The sequence below is a fragment of the Trematomus bernacchii genome, unplaced genomic scaffold (assembly GCF_902827165.1).
Source record: "Trematomus bernacchii unplaced genomic scaffold, fTreBer1.1, whole genome shotgun sequence".
Classification (NCBI taxonomy): domain Eukaryota; kingdom Metazoa; phylum Chordata; class Actinopteri; order Perciformes; family Nototheniidae; genus Trematomus; species Trematomus bernacchii.
In genome coordinates, this window is record NW_022987728.1 from 127,559 (window position 1) to 140,769 (window position 13,211).

The 13,211-nt window shown below is 40.1% G+C and overlaps 1 protein-coding gene across 1 annotated transcript; it reads right to left on the reverse strand.

Annotated features, from left to right (window-relative positions):
• Positions 1-9,048: 9,048 nt before the first annotated feature.
• Positions 9,049-11,269, reverse strand: bmp15 (bone morphogenetic protein 15). The gene is made up of 2 exons (XM_034145529.1): positions 10,799-11,269; positions 9,049-10,034 (listed from the first exon to the last, which is right to left on the reverse strand). The coding sequence occupies exons 1-2, from the start codon at positions 11,133-11,135 to the stop codon at positions 9,067-9,069; spliced, it is 1,305 nt and encodes a 434-aa protein (XP_034001420.1). The 5' UTR covers positions 11,136-11,269; the 3' UTR covers positions 9,049-9,066.
• Positions 11,270-13,211: the final 1,942 nt, after the last annotated feature.

A 13,211-nucleotide genomic window follows, 5' to 3' on the forward strand; every position in this document is an offset into this window, starting at 1 on the left:
AGAACATGTCTCTGATTGGCTGAAACACCAAACAGATCATTGTAGCATCCCATAATCCCCTCTGTTTCAGCCCTGTTTCAAAAGAGCTGATTCTCTGTCTGTTACTTTAGATGAAAATAAGGAGCCCCTCCCCACGCCCCTCTGAGAGAGATTTGGTTAAAAAGAACACAATGGTGCTCTAGGAGGAGATTCAGGTGATAAGGTGGTCAAACATCGTTATGACATCATCTGATCAGCTCATTTTCAGACAGGTTTTTATATAAATGGATCAGGACAAAAAGTGAGAGAATCTTTGTTCCTGAAGCTTTCAGAATCTCTTTCCACAGAGGGGACACATGTTGATGTAGAAGAGACATGAAGAAGAGGGGACACATGTTGATGTAGAAGAGACATGAAAAAGTGGATTTTGCATAAGAGGTGACCTTTAAACACTCCCTAAAGAGTAACAGTGAATGTGTTTGTAATAGAGGATTCCTGTAAGCTTGTTCATCACCAGAGACCTCCAGAGGGTCACGAGACTGTCAGGAATCCTGCATTACATAAGCCCAGAACATCTGCATAATATATTACCACCGAGCATGACTCAGCAGATTCTGCCTGACAGGCTTAGCAGCTGAAGAAATGAAAGTTAGGTCCCATGTGCTGAGCTAATGCACCACAGATGCAAAGTCAACTGGTTTAAATGCGTGCACATATAAATCATTAGCAATAATAAAAAGCTACATTTTTTTGGGAACAATTTGCAAGAATGAAAATTGCTGACACATAAAGTATGATGGTGCATGAGCTAAACCCTGCTATAAAACTTTATGTGTTAAACCACATGTGTCAAACTCAAGGCCCGGGGGCCAAATCAGGCCCTTGGTGGATTTAATTTCGGCCCGCAGGATCATTTCTAATTACTATTAGATCTGGCCCGACGGTATATTGCACGCACACCTTCACTCAATCCTGAGGGTTTCCTCAGCTCAGAGCCTGACCCCAAACATTGATGAACTTGCACCCAAGATGAGATGCCAAGTATCTGGCTTGAACTAGCATCACAGAGCAGCACACTGAGTTTAATGGATGTTTCTTTCTGCACTTTGTTTCTTGAGACAACAGGGCATGTTTGGTTTTCTCTTTGAGGGAAATTGTTTTTTTTAAGCTGTTGTTGGCCTGTGGAAATTATTTAATGTTGTTTTTATAGGCAATAATTGAAGCTTTGTTAGTTCCAGGTTTAATATGTGCAATAAGTTCATTTCAAGTTCTGCAATAAACATTGAACCAGTCCGGCCCTCGACTAGTACCCATTTATTTTATTTTGGCCCACTGTGTATTTGAGTTTGACACCCCTGTGTTAAACCATGCCATTATTTGGATGTACTGCCTTTTTCTGCAATCACATCCTGATTCATTTTCATCCATTTCTAAATCAGACTACTCACCATTCTTTGGATAATCTAAATCATTTCGTTTAAGCAGTTTTGATGCATGACAATGGGTTTGAATTAGTCACTCAACTACATTTACGACATACTTCCCCTTGCACACACTGTCTGACCCCGAGTCTGACGTCTATGTGACGGCTAAATGTTGAACTTTGGTAACCATTAATCATACTGTAGATCAAACTACAGCGAACTTTCATTGCGGCCATTGAACTCAAATTCACTCAAGCATTCTGTAGACTTTATACATTTTTATTACATGGTTTAGTTGAATACTCGATTCTGATTGGTCAATTCAGAACACGTGACACGTTGTTAATCCAGAACAGACAGAGCGCTGTCAACGATGTATTGACCGTTGTTAAGGACGCTCACATCTGCAGAAAGAAGTCCGGTCGATTTAACTGTATACAGTTTGGCCGAACAAGACAAGAGGGACAAGAAAACAGCGGAGAAGTAACGGGGCAGAAACCCTCCTTTTTACGCAACGGTCCAGACATACAGTAGACATCAAACAGCGACACATATTCAGTTGCCAGTTCCTTTGACATTAGGGCAGGGATATCTAGATACTTTCCAAGGTTTGACATAATGAATTGTGCTACTTTTAAAGCAAGCAGCGATGTTTTCAAATCTGTAATCAAAAAGCTCCTCAAAAACGCTATCGAAGCAGTTCCTGCCGTTGCTACGTTAGTTCAAACAGTAACAACGGACTATTTTTCTTAGCGGATGCATGTCATTTTAAATAAATAATAGCGTACTATTTTTTAAATCAATAAAAACATTTTCTAAATCTATAAAAGCATTTCAATTAATATTGGGAGTCATATCGTTACTTTGTTGAGAATGTGGCCATGTAATAAACGGGATAATGTGCAGCGACTTGGTCATTATGAAGAACACCCTTCATGCTGATCAAGATCCCTCCGCTTCTCGTCGGGCTCCTGATCTTCCTGTGGGATGTTCTTTTCCCCATAATGATCGCCTCGCTGCACCCCTTATTTAATAATGGCGGGAACAACTCAAGATTTGCCAATTTCTTTTAAATAAATGCACATTTTTGATTTCTAACTGCTACCATGTGACAAATATATACTAATTGTGAAACAAGTCAAAGTCAACTTTATTGTCAATCTTTCAGTTTGTGTGTACAGACAGAGAGATCGAAATACCGTTTCCCACAATCCCGAATACAATAACAAAGATATATAGAAATATGTATATACCTATATATATATATACAATATGCATGTATATCTGGAGAATTATACATAAACTGCAGCTTTGCACACATCTTCCTGTTGCTCCTGCAAAGCTTATATTTGAGCTTTAATCTTAAATAAAAAGTTCCATTAAATGTTACTTCACTAATTCCCTTAGAAAAGTGGCGTGTGTCATTTATAGCTGCAGAGTTGCATTGACAGTGTTTCATTTCTAGTAGTCAATCGATACCAAAAAACCAACCTGTCTGAACAAAAACTGACGTGTGCACTTTGACCCTGATGTTAAGTAAGAGGGGATAACTCTAACTTTTGACAAACGGATCGAAGGAGCGTTACAGACACAACCTCATCAGACCAGCATTCAGTCCTCACATGGATCAGGTTCACAGAACTGGAGTTACCCAGAAATCCCTTCGGACCGGCCTTGAACTAAAGCCAATAATTATACTGGCTTTAATTCAAGTCTCAGATAGAGGATGTAGCAGCGTCTCTTATCTCCGCATTAAAACGACATTCACAATTCAGCAGGAACATAACGTTTAGCAGTCATTATAACCAGGAAGCATGCTGTTTTTTAACATATGTTTACATTTAAAGGGCATGTGGAGGTTTCTTGTGAACTATCAGATGCATGCATTTAGTTTAAGCTTCACAGGCATTTTACAAAGGCTTCATGACTCCAGAAAGAGAAAAACGTCATTGGATGAGGTCATGTTTGGCCGTTTATTTGGTGTATTACATTCAAGCTGCATGAATCCTACTTCCGTGAAGCAAATAAAGAGCTTTTTTTAACATTCAATCATGTCACAATACAATTTGAAACCTTAAAATGAGCATTATAGGGCCCCTTTACATTTTTAAGCAACACAACACCCTTTTCAACATCCTCAAAAACGACAATAAATCAGGTTTTGAGGAAATATGCATTTTATTTCATTATTCATATTCACTTGTACACAGTCTTCAAAGGCATTATCAAAGGCTTCATTGCTTCAGAAAGACAAATACTTTATTGGATGAGGTCATCTTTGGCAGTTTATTTGGAGTATTACATTCAAGCCGCATGAATCCTACTTCTGTGAAGCAAATAAAGAGCTTTTTGAACATTAAAGCATGTCACAGAAGAGGCAAAAATAACAATTTGAAACCTGAAAATGAGCATTAAAGGGCCCATTTAAATGTTTAAAGGGGACCTATCATGCAAAATGCACTTTTTGATGTCTTTTATACATAAGCATGTGTCCCCGGTGTGTCAGGGAACTCACGCAGCATCAGAAAATGAAACCCTCTCTCTTTTCCTCCGCACCCAAATCTCTAAAAACGGAGGTACAACGGAGCTGATCCAGATTTGCGTCCGATATGACATAATATTGGCGGCGGACCCACAGCACTATCAGAAACGTAGTTATCAGAAACAATGCCCGACTGTTTTGGACGTAATATGGTCGGTGTTTACATTAGCATCGCTAACATTCAGATCTAACCTGTACTGGAGAGCATGTGTGTGAAGAAGCAGGAAATAAAAAGGAACTCACCTTGTGGTATAACCGGCAGGAGAGAAAGCCTTTGAGCTCCATACTGTTTCAGAAACAATCCTTGATAATCCATGATATGGCGTTTCATCACGGCAGCATTTAGTTTAGACGGTAGCTGCCGGGTCCCGCATGAGCTCAGACCCCTCCTTTTTGTATTCTTTCTGATCGTGCCGTGGGTCCAAATTTCCGATATTACGTCATATCGGACGCAAATCTGGATCAGCTCCGTTGTACCCCCGTTTTTAGAGATTTGAGTACGGAGGAAAAGTGAGAGGGTTTTATTATCTGACGCTGCGTGAGTTCCCCGACACACCGGGGACACATATTTATGTATAAAAGACATCAAAAAGTGCATTTTGCATGATAGGTCCCCTTTAAAGCATGTCACAGTAGAGGCACAAAATACAATTTGAAACCTGAATATGAGCTTCATCAAGGCTTCATTGCTTCAGAAAGACAAATACTTTATTGTGTGAGGTCATCTTTGGAGTTTGGGTACAGAGTATCACATCCAAGCTGCATGCATCCTATTTCTGTACAACACATAACAGCAATGACACACAGCCTACAGTAAATGCAAACATTGGAGTCGGTGTGTCTGACTCATTCCTTCACCTTTCACACACTTTCTTTCTCTCTGCACACGTGATCCAGGAAGAGACTGGAAGTGTTCTCTTTCCTGTAATAATTTACCTTTATGGCCCCCTTTCTGTCTGAGGTGATTAGTAAGAGGACACTTCCCATGTGTGACACGTGTGGCGTTTATGGGAACGTCTCAGAGTGAGTGTGTGTCAGTTCTGAACATTACAACATGTGTCAGAGGAGATTAGGACGAGAAGGACACACACATCCCAAATCCCTTGATGAAAGATTTAGGGAGGTCCCGTAAACCCGAAGACCTCCAGTCACAGTATAAACAGAATGTTACGGTAACAGATCATATCAATATAAATGACTCGATTACAGATGTGTTTCTTATTACTCTACTCATAAAACTCACTTACTACTTACTTGCAATGACTCTTCCAGTTTTTTAACCCACAGTTGCCATGTTTTGGTTCATTTGTATGTTTTTATTTAAGCATTCAGTTTAAATCTGTAATTCCTTCATGTTTTAAAGAAGAAATCATTGCATCTCTTGTCTTAAACATCGGCCTTTTTTGCAGAAAGGTTTGGTAGGAAATGGATGATTTTCCGCACAAAAATTGGCAATTTATCAACCATAATACTTCCAAAAATCAGTACGAAAAATACTTCAATATTGAGTTTTTTCAATGTATTATCTACGACGTCATACAAGCCAGGGATGTGTTCATTTCATCTAGAGTGAGTTTTGCAAGCTGTAAATCTCTGCATGAACACAAACACATTCTTTTTTGTTATTTAACCTTTCCTTGCAGTTGGAAACACAGTCACTTATCTTGTAACTTTTTCCTTTGTGTAAATCCCACATGACCTCAAATGCTCTCTGCTGATAGTGAGGTTAACAAAGAGTAAGAGGCAAACAGAAAATGTTTAGGAACATGTTTAGAGGCCACAGAGATCACAGCATGCAACAAGAAACATGCACACACTTCACATTCAAGTACAAACCAGGACCATGGCTGGATTTTTGACGTGTGTGAAAATTAATTATGTTGTTTTAGCAAAGAGCACCATCTGCTGGACTGAATGCAATAATGCACTATCCCACATATTGTTATATGAACAATTAAGGCACTTCGGTTCGGACAGTTTTCTTAAGATATGTCCCCTTCTTAATGTTTTTTGTAATGTATTGATTTCAATTTTCAACATAATCTCTTTTCATATTTAAATTGTATTATGTTTGGTAAATCTAATCTATATTACATGATAAAGATTTTTTTTCATCATTTTGTAACACTTGCGCTTCTATTGGCTAAGGGGCGGGACATCTCTAAGCAGTTGACCAATCACAAAAGAGCCGGCAAGCTAACCAATCAGAGCCTGAACATCAGCAGGAGAGGACTCTTTAAAGTAGAGACACTACATACTGATATACACCTGAACATCAGCAGGAGAGGACTCTTTAAAGTAGAGACACTACATACCGATATACACCTGAACATCAGCAGGAGAGGACTCTTTAAAGTAGAGACACTACATACTGATATACACCTGAACATCAGCAGGAGAGGACTCTTTAAAGTAGAGACACTACATACTGATATACACCTGAACATCAGCAGGAGAGGACTCTTTAAAGTAGAGACACTACATACTGATATACACCTGAACATCAGCAGGAGAGGACACTTTAAAGTAGAGACACTACATACTGATATACACCTGAACATCAGCAGGAGAGGACTCTTTAAAGTAGAGACACTACATACTGATATACACCTGAACATCAGCAGGAGAGGACTCTTTAAAGTAGAGACACTAGATACTGATATACACCTGAACATCAGCAGGAGAGGACTCTTTAAAGTAGAGACACTGATATACACCTGAACATCAACAGGAGAGGACTCTTTAAAGTAGAGATACTACATACTGATATACACCTGAACATCAGCAGGAGAGGACTCTTTAAAGTAGAGACACTACATACTGATATACACCTGAACATCAGCAGGAGAGGACTCTTTAAAGTAGAGACACTACATACTGATATACACCTGAACATCAGCAGGAGAGGACTCTTTAAAGTAGAGACACTACATACTGATATACACCTGAACATCAGCAGGAGAGGACTCTTTAAAGTAGAGACACTATATACTGATATACACCTGAACATCAGCAGGAGAGGACTCTTTAAAGTAGAGACACTACATACTGATATACACCTGAACATCAGCAGGAGAGGACTCTTTAAAGTAGAGACACTACATACCGATATACACCTGAACATCAGCAGGAGAGGACACTTTAAAGTAGAGACACTACATACTGATATACACCTGAACATCAGCAGGAGAGGACTCTTTAAAGTAGAGACACTACATACTGATATACACCTGAACATCAGCAGGAGAGGACTCTTTAAAGTAGAGACACTAGATACTGATATACACCTGAACATCAGCAGGAGAGGACTCTTTAAAGTAGAGACACTACATACTGATATACACCTGAACATCAGCAGGAGAGGACTCTTTAAAGTAGAGACACTACATACTGATATACACATGAACATCAGCAGGAGAGGACTCTTTAAAGTAGAGACACTACATACTGATATACACCTGAACATCAGCAGTAGAGGACTCTTTAAAGTAGAGACACTACATACTGATATACACCTGAACATCAGCAGGAGAGGACTCTTTAAAGTAGAGACACTACATACTGATATACACCTGAACATCAGCAGGAGAGGACTCTTTAAAGTAGAGACACTACATACTGATATACACCTGAACATCAGCAGGAGAGGACTCTTTAAAGTAGATACACTACATACTGATATACACCTGAACATCAGCAGGAGAGGACTCTTTAAAGTAGAGACACTACATACTGATATACACCTGAACATCAGCAGGAGAGGACTCTTTAAAGTATAGACACTACATACTGATATACACCTGAACATCAGCAGGAGAGGACTCTTTAAAGTAGAGACACTACATACTGATATACACCTGAACATCAACAGGAGAGGACTCTTTAAAGTAGAGATACTACATACTGATATACACCTGAACATCAGCAGGAGAGGACTCTTTAAAGTAGAGACACTACATACTGATATACACCTGAACATCAGCAGGAGAGGACTCTTTAAAGTAGAGACTCTACATACTGATATACACCTGGAAATCAGCAGGAGAGGACTCTTTAAAGTAGAGACACTACATACTGATATACACCTGAACATCAGCAGGAGAGGACTCTTTAAAGTAGAGACACTAGATACTGATATACACCTGATCAGCAGCAGGAGAGGACTCTTTAAAGTAGAGACACTACATACTGATATACACCTGAAAATAATTACAATTTTAAAGACACAGAATACACTTTTCGACATCCTAAAAAAAAAGTGACAATAACTCAGGTTTTAGAAAACATGCATTTTATTTCATAATTAATATTCACTGGTAATAAAAATTGCATTTCTTTCCACTCCAACATTACTGTTTATCGTTATTAACATTCAACAGTTATATTTTCTTAATCCTTAATTTTATGTTTTTTTTCTAAGACAGTTCAGCCAAAAACAGCCTTTTTTTAAGTTTATAAATACATACAAAATGGAAAAGTTCTGACTGTAAACAGCAAAAGTGCGACGTCGCAAGGCTTTAACGGTAACTTTGTCCTTTAAAATACTTTTGTATAGCGTAACAGTGGCCTCAATCATTGCCATCACATTATATGCAGAAATGTTTTTTACACTATTTTTTTGGGAGAATCTGGCTCTGAAGAAGAAACACAGATCAGGTTTTGTAAAAGAACGACACAGAAGAACAAAAGACGAATATATAAACAGGCACAAGAAAAACAAAATCATTACATGGCTGTGGTTTGAGGTTAGACATTGAAGATGGATAATTTTTCTTAAAATAGGTAACCCTGATGTTTAATCAATTGCATCAAATTACCCTGGAAGTTAGGTTTAGCATGTTAAATTACACTCAAGTAGCTTAAAATGCTTCCACATTCACCAGCTCCCTAGGAAAAACACATAAGTGACATTATAAATATTGCAAACAGCACACTCACAACTCTTCCCAGTGCTCTACTGAACAAAAGGACTCGCGGCTGCTTCTTTTTAAAGTGCTTTCACAGGGAAGATCTGAAACCACAAAGACTTCCTGCTTCAGTCTCGAGCTCATTATGGTTAGTAGATCAAAGACTGACCCGCCAAATCTGCCCTCCCTTCTTGTAGTCTTTTAGTGCGAGTGTTCAGCGACATGTGCACGACTCGGCCACCATGTCCTCCAGCTCCTTGTACTCCACAATCTTCTTCTCCACCACCAACACGCTTATGGGCATGTACTTAAAAGGCACGCAGGATAAAGGCGGTAAATCCCCCACGCCCTGGTCGTTGATGATGGTCTGGATGATGGCGTGTCTCGGGGACTGGAAGCCGTACGTCAGTAACCTCGGGCACTTTCCCTGGCAGAAACGCGGGTTGTACACCGGCGGCGCGATATAGTTCACCCAACCGAGCTCATCGAAGGAGAGGCGGAACGAGTGCAGCTTGCAGTGGTTCTTCGGCATGCTGGTTTTACGTTTCTCGTTGGGGAAGTCGGCGGAGGAAGAAGGGGCGTTGGAGAAAGACGCGGAGGACGTTGGGGAGTTCTTCAGGACATCCACTGATGTGTCTGAAGACGGGAGTTCTTTGGATCGTCGTTGGCGGCTGAAAGAAGGATGAAAGTGATGCAGTCGCTTCATGATTTCTTCACCTTTTGCCTCAAACAGGTAATCCCTCACATCCCGCTCCTGCTCCAGGTACAAAAGAAGAGCCGGGACATCCAGGTGAAGCTCCCGACGCCTTATTTTCCCCCCTCGAAGACTCAGCCACCACGACGAGTACCTGCCGTCTTCCTTCCAAGGCTCGGTGCACCAGTACCGGGCGGTGAGGGTGAGGTGACCCCCGGCGCCATTTTGTTTCCTCTGCTGCAGGTGAGCGGTGATGTCGGTTTCAGACCATCTTTCGTGGGGCTCCAGGGTCACAACGCTATCTTTGCCCAGCGAGGTGATCTGAGCCCTGCAGCGCGGAGGGTCAGAGGCCCGGGGGGGGGAGGGGGAGGAGGAGGGAGAGGAAGAGGAGGGAGAGGAAGAGCGGAGGTGGATGAACGAGGCTCTGATCAGCTGCTCCGAGGGAAGAGTGTCGAGGTTGTACTGGACTGTGAAGCTGTAGTGGTAATCTGAAGGAGAGAAAGAAACAACATATGAGGACATCAGAGACTCTACACATATTCAGTCTCACCTGTTTGGACTGCATCTTTGCTAAAAGATAAATAAGAATCTCGGTACTTGTGGGTTATCTGTCGCCACTTTTTAATAGCGGGTAGCTGGCTCCTCCACATGAACTTTTTCATTTCTCAAAATAACAAAACATTAATCCTAGGGGTTAGGGTTATTTACAGAGTCTGAAAAAAAGGAACAAAATGGCGACAGATAACCCACAAGTAGAATCTCTTCTGAATGCAGCACTTACAAAGGGTTAGGCTTTAAGTGAAGCTAACGCAGGAGCACTTAATCTGGTTGGGTTTATAGAGAAGAAATGTACCTGCAGGATTTTTGAGTTTGTTTCTTCATGGTTGAAGGCACTTATATTGTAAGTCACTTTGGATAAAAGTTTCAGCTAGAGCTATAGCTATCAGAGAAAGTCCGTACTGAAGTAAGATGGGTTGAAGATATTTAACAAACAAAATCAAAACGCACAATAACTTTGGGGGACAAAAACGGTCAACAGAAAAAATGTCAGCACAAGCTCACCCTCTGTCATCCGCACCCGACATGAAACAGGTGACCTAAATACACAAACCACACCCATGTGACGATTGCTGGATGTGCTCAACAAATACAAATAAAAGTTTCGTAAACAAATAATAATAATAATAATACAAATAATAAACTCAGGCTAAGTAGCCTTTTGGCTCCTACACTAGTCCCCGCAGTAACTCACCTCTGGAGGCCGGCAGGTAGTGCACCGAGGACGCGGAGGGTCTCAGGAGTCGCACCGTGTTGGAGCCGAACTTCCGGTGCTGTTTGGGCCTGCCGTCAGGTTCTGCAGCGCTTTGGTAGAGACTCAACATGAACTGCAGGTTCTGGTCCGCTTTCTGCTCGTGCGTCAGCGGCCGGTGGTGCGCGCCTTTGTGCCTCGAGGAGCTCTGTTGACTCCGCCGGCTTCTCTTCGGTGTGCGGCGATGGGAGGCCATGTTATTTCCGGCCAACACCCCCGTGCAGGTGGAGTACAAGAGGAAGATAAAACAGGACAGGACGCACACACCGGTCGCCTTCATTTTGGGATAAATATATAAAAAACCTCTGGTGCTACTAGTGAGCTCCACCAAAAGAGGCTAAAGTTGGCAACTTTTCAGATTTACAGGCTCGCCTGGCCTCGGGCCGTTTTAGACATGACAATCAACTTCCTGAAATTGACGGCGAACCCAATTAACCCGTCTGGTGTGCGCGAAACGCCGAAAGTAGCGTAAGGGAGTCACGTGACCTGTGCGTGAAGGTGCGTAAGATAAGCAAGATGGCGACTTGTGCTTTTTTTTTCTTCTTAAAGACCATAAATATTTTTTGTAAAACAAAGTCCACATCAGAAATAGACATATAAAGTAATGAAGTAAATACATTAAAAAAAATACAGTAATATTTAAGATTAAATAATTGTTAAATACACAATTCGTTTTGATTGCCTTATTATTCATAATGTTTTTAAAAGTGCTACTATATTGTTTTAGTTAAAAATTAGGGTTGGAGTCAGCTAAATGTACAAAAAAAACAACATCAGTAAGTATGAAGAATTGTATCTATCCTGGATTTTTTTGGTGATTCATTTATCACACAGAATATTTAATGTAAATTCACATACTTGTTCTCTACATTTTACCATATACTTTCTTATTATTAAACAATTAAGTGTTCACATACATATGTAGTGACTTGTTCTTTAGTGCAACCATTCTCTTTTTTAAATATCTACATATTGTACCACTATTATTAAGTTTTATCTAATGTGTTTATGTTTCTATGGATGACTTAATATTCAATATGATAATGTGTAAATGTGTTGCTTTACTTTACTAGCATCCAAAGTTTTATAACTTGACTCAAGATCAACTTAACACAGAGTCCCATTTTGTTTTGTTAAGTATAAAAAATGAATTTAGTTATATACACAGGCATTAGCTAAACACATACTAACTTATTTGAGTCTCTTAATATATAAGGTCAAGATAAACAAAGTTTACATTTGGGATATCAAAGAAAAAACACAACATTTGATAAGTTTGACAAGGTTTTCAGTTTGATCATACCTGTAGTGAGTGAGAGGTGAACATATCTCTCTATGGTGCCATCAGGTGGTAGAAAATTACTCAACATTTTTACTCAAAGGGGCCTTAAAATTACATGTGCTGAGCTGATAATAAACAATATGAATTTGACTGGTTACAGAGTATTTTAGACTTTGTTATTTGTACTTTTACTTAAGATAAGGATCTGAACACTCTTGGTTACTTTCCATCTCAGTCTGGGGTAAAAATACATGTGGTTTGCATTGTTTGTGTTTCCTCCCAGACTATACCTGCCAGCTCTGGTTTCAGTCGGTTTGATATAATGTTTGTTTTGTTTTTGTATACTTTGAGAGCTTTGGGATCTTCTGACATCCTGTTTCTGTAGAAGAAATACAAGAAGAAAGCAGCACTCACCACAAACCCAAATATTACAGTTTCTAAGAACACAAAATAGTTTAAAAGGAAGAAAAAAGGTTGCCTGATCAGACCGAAAAAAACGGCTCGTGTTCGGGATGAGTAGTGAGATGTCTGGGCATGTTTGCATCTTTGATTCTCTTCATCTTCTCTCCTTTACTTGTTCTTTCTCTCCACACACACGCACACGCACACACACACACACACACACACACACACACACACACACACACACACACACACACACACACACACACACACACACACACACACACACACACACACACACACACACACACACACACACAGATTGTCACTCGTTCACACACACACACATTCAGTTAAGTGGGCACTGCAGTGTGGGGACATTCCACAACAGTGATTATCTCCAATCCCGATCATTTCAGTCTGAAGAGAGAGTGTGGGAAAGATTTAGAAACTATGGGGGGAAAACAATACATGGCTATAAGGGCTTCAGTCAGGCAGAAAAATGTTTGATTACATAAATAACTTTGTCAAAAACAGGCAGAAAACAAAAGTTTGACTTCAAAACCTAGAAGTTTTTGCATTCTTTTCATTCGCCTTATGGTGAAAAAATACCCTGTTAGTCACTTTTGATGACTTAGTATTGCAAAAACAATGATTAAGTATATCAAAGAT

Excerpts from the sequence above, each read along its gene's own strand:
- bmp15 (XM_034145529.1), bottom strand. The coding sequence starts at position 11,135 with ATGAAGGCGACCGGTGTGTGCGTCCTGTCCTGTTTTATCTTCCTCTTG. Across the intron at positions 10,035-10,798 it reads CTACCTGCCGGCCTCCAGAG|ATTACCACTACAGCTTCACA; the intron begins GTGAGTTACTGC and ends TCTCTCCTTCAG.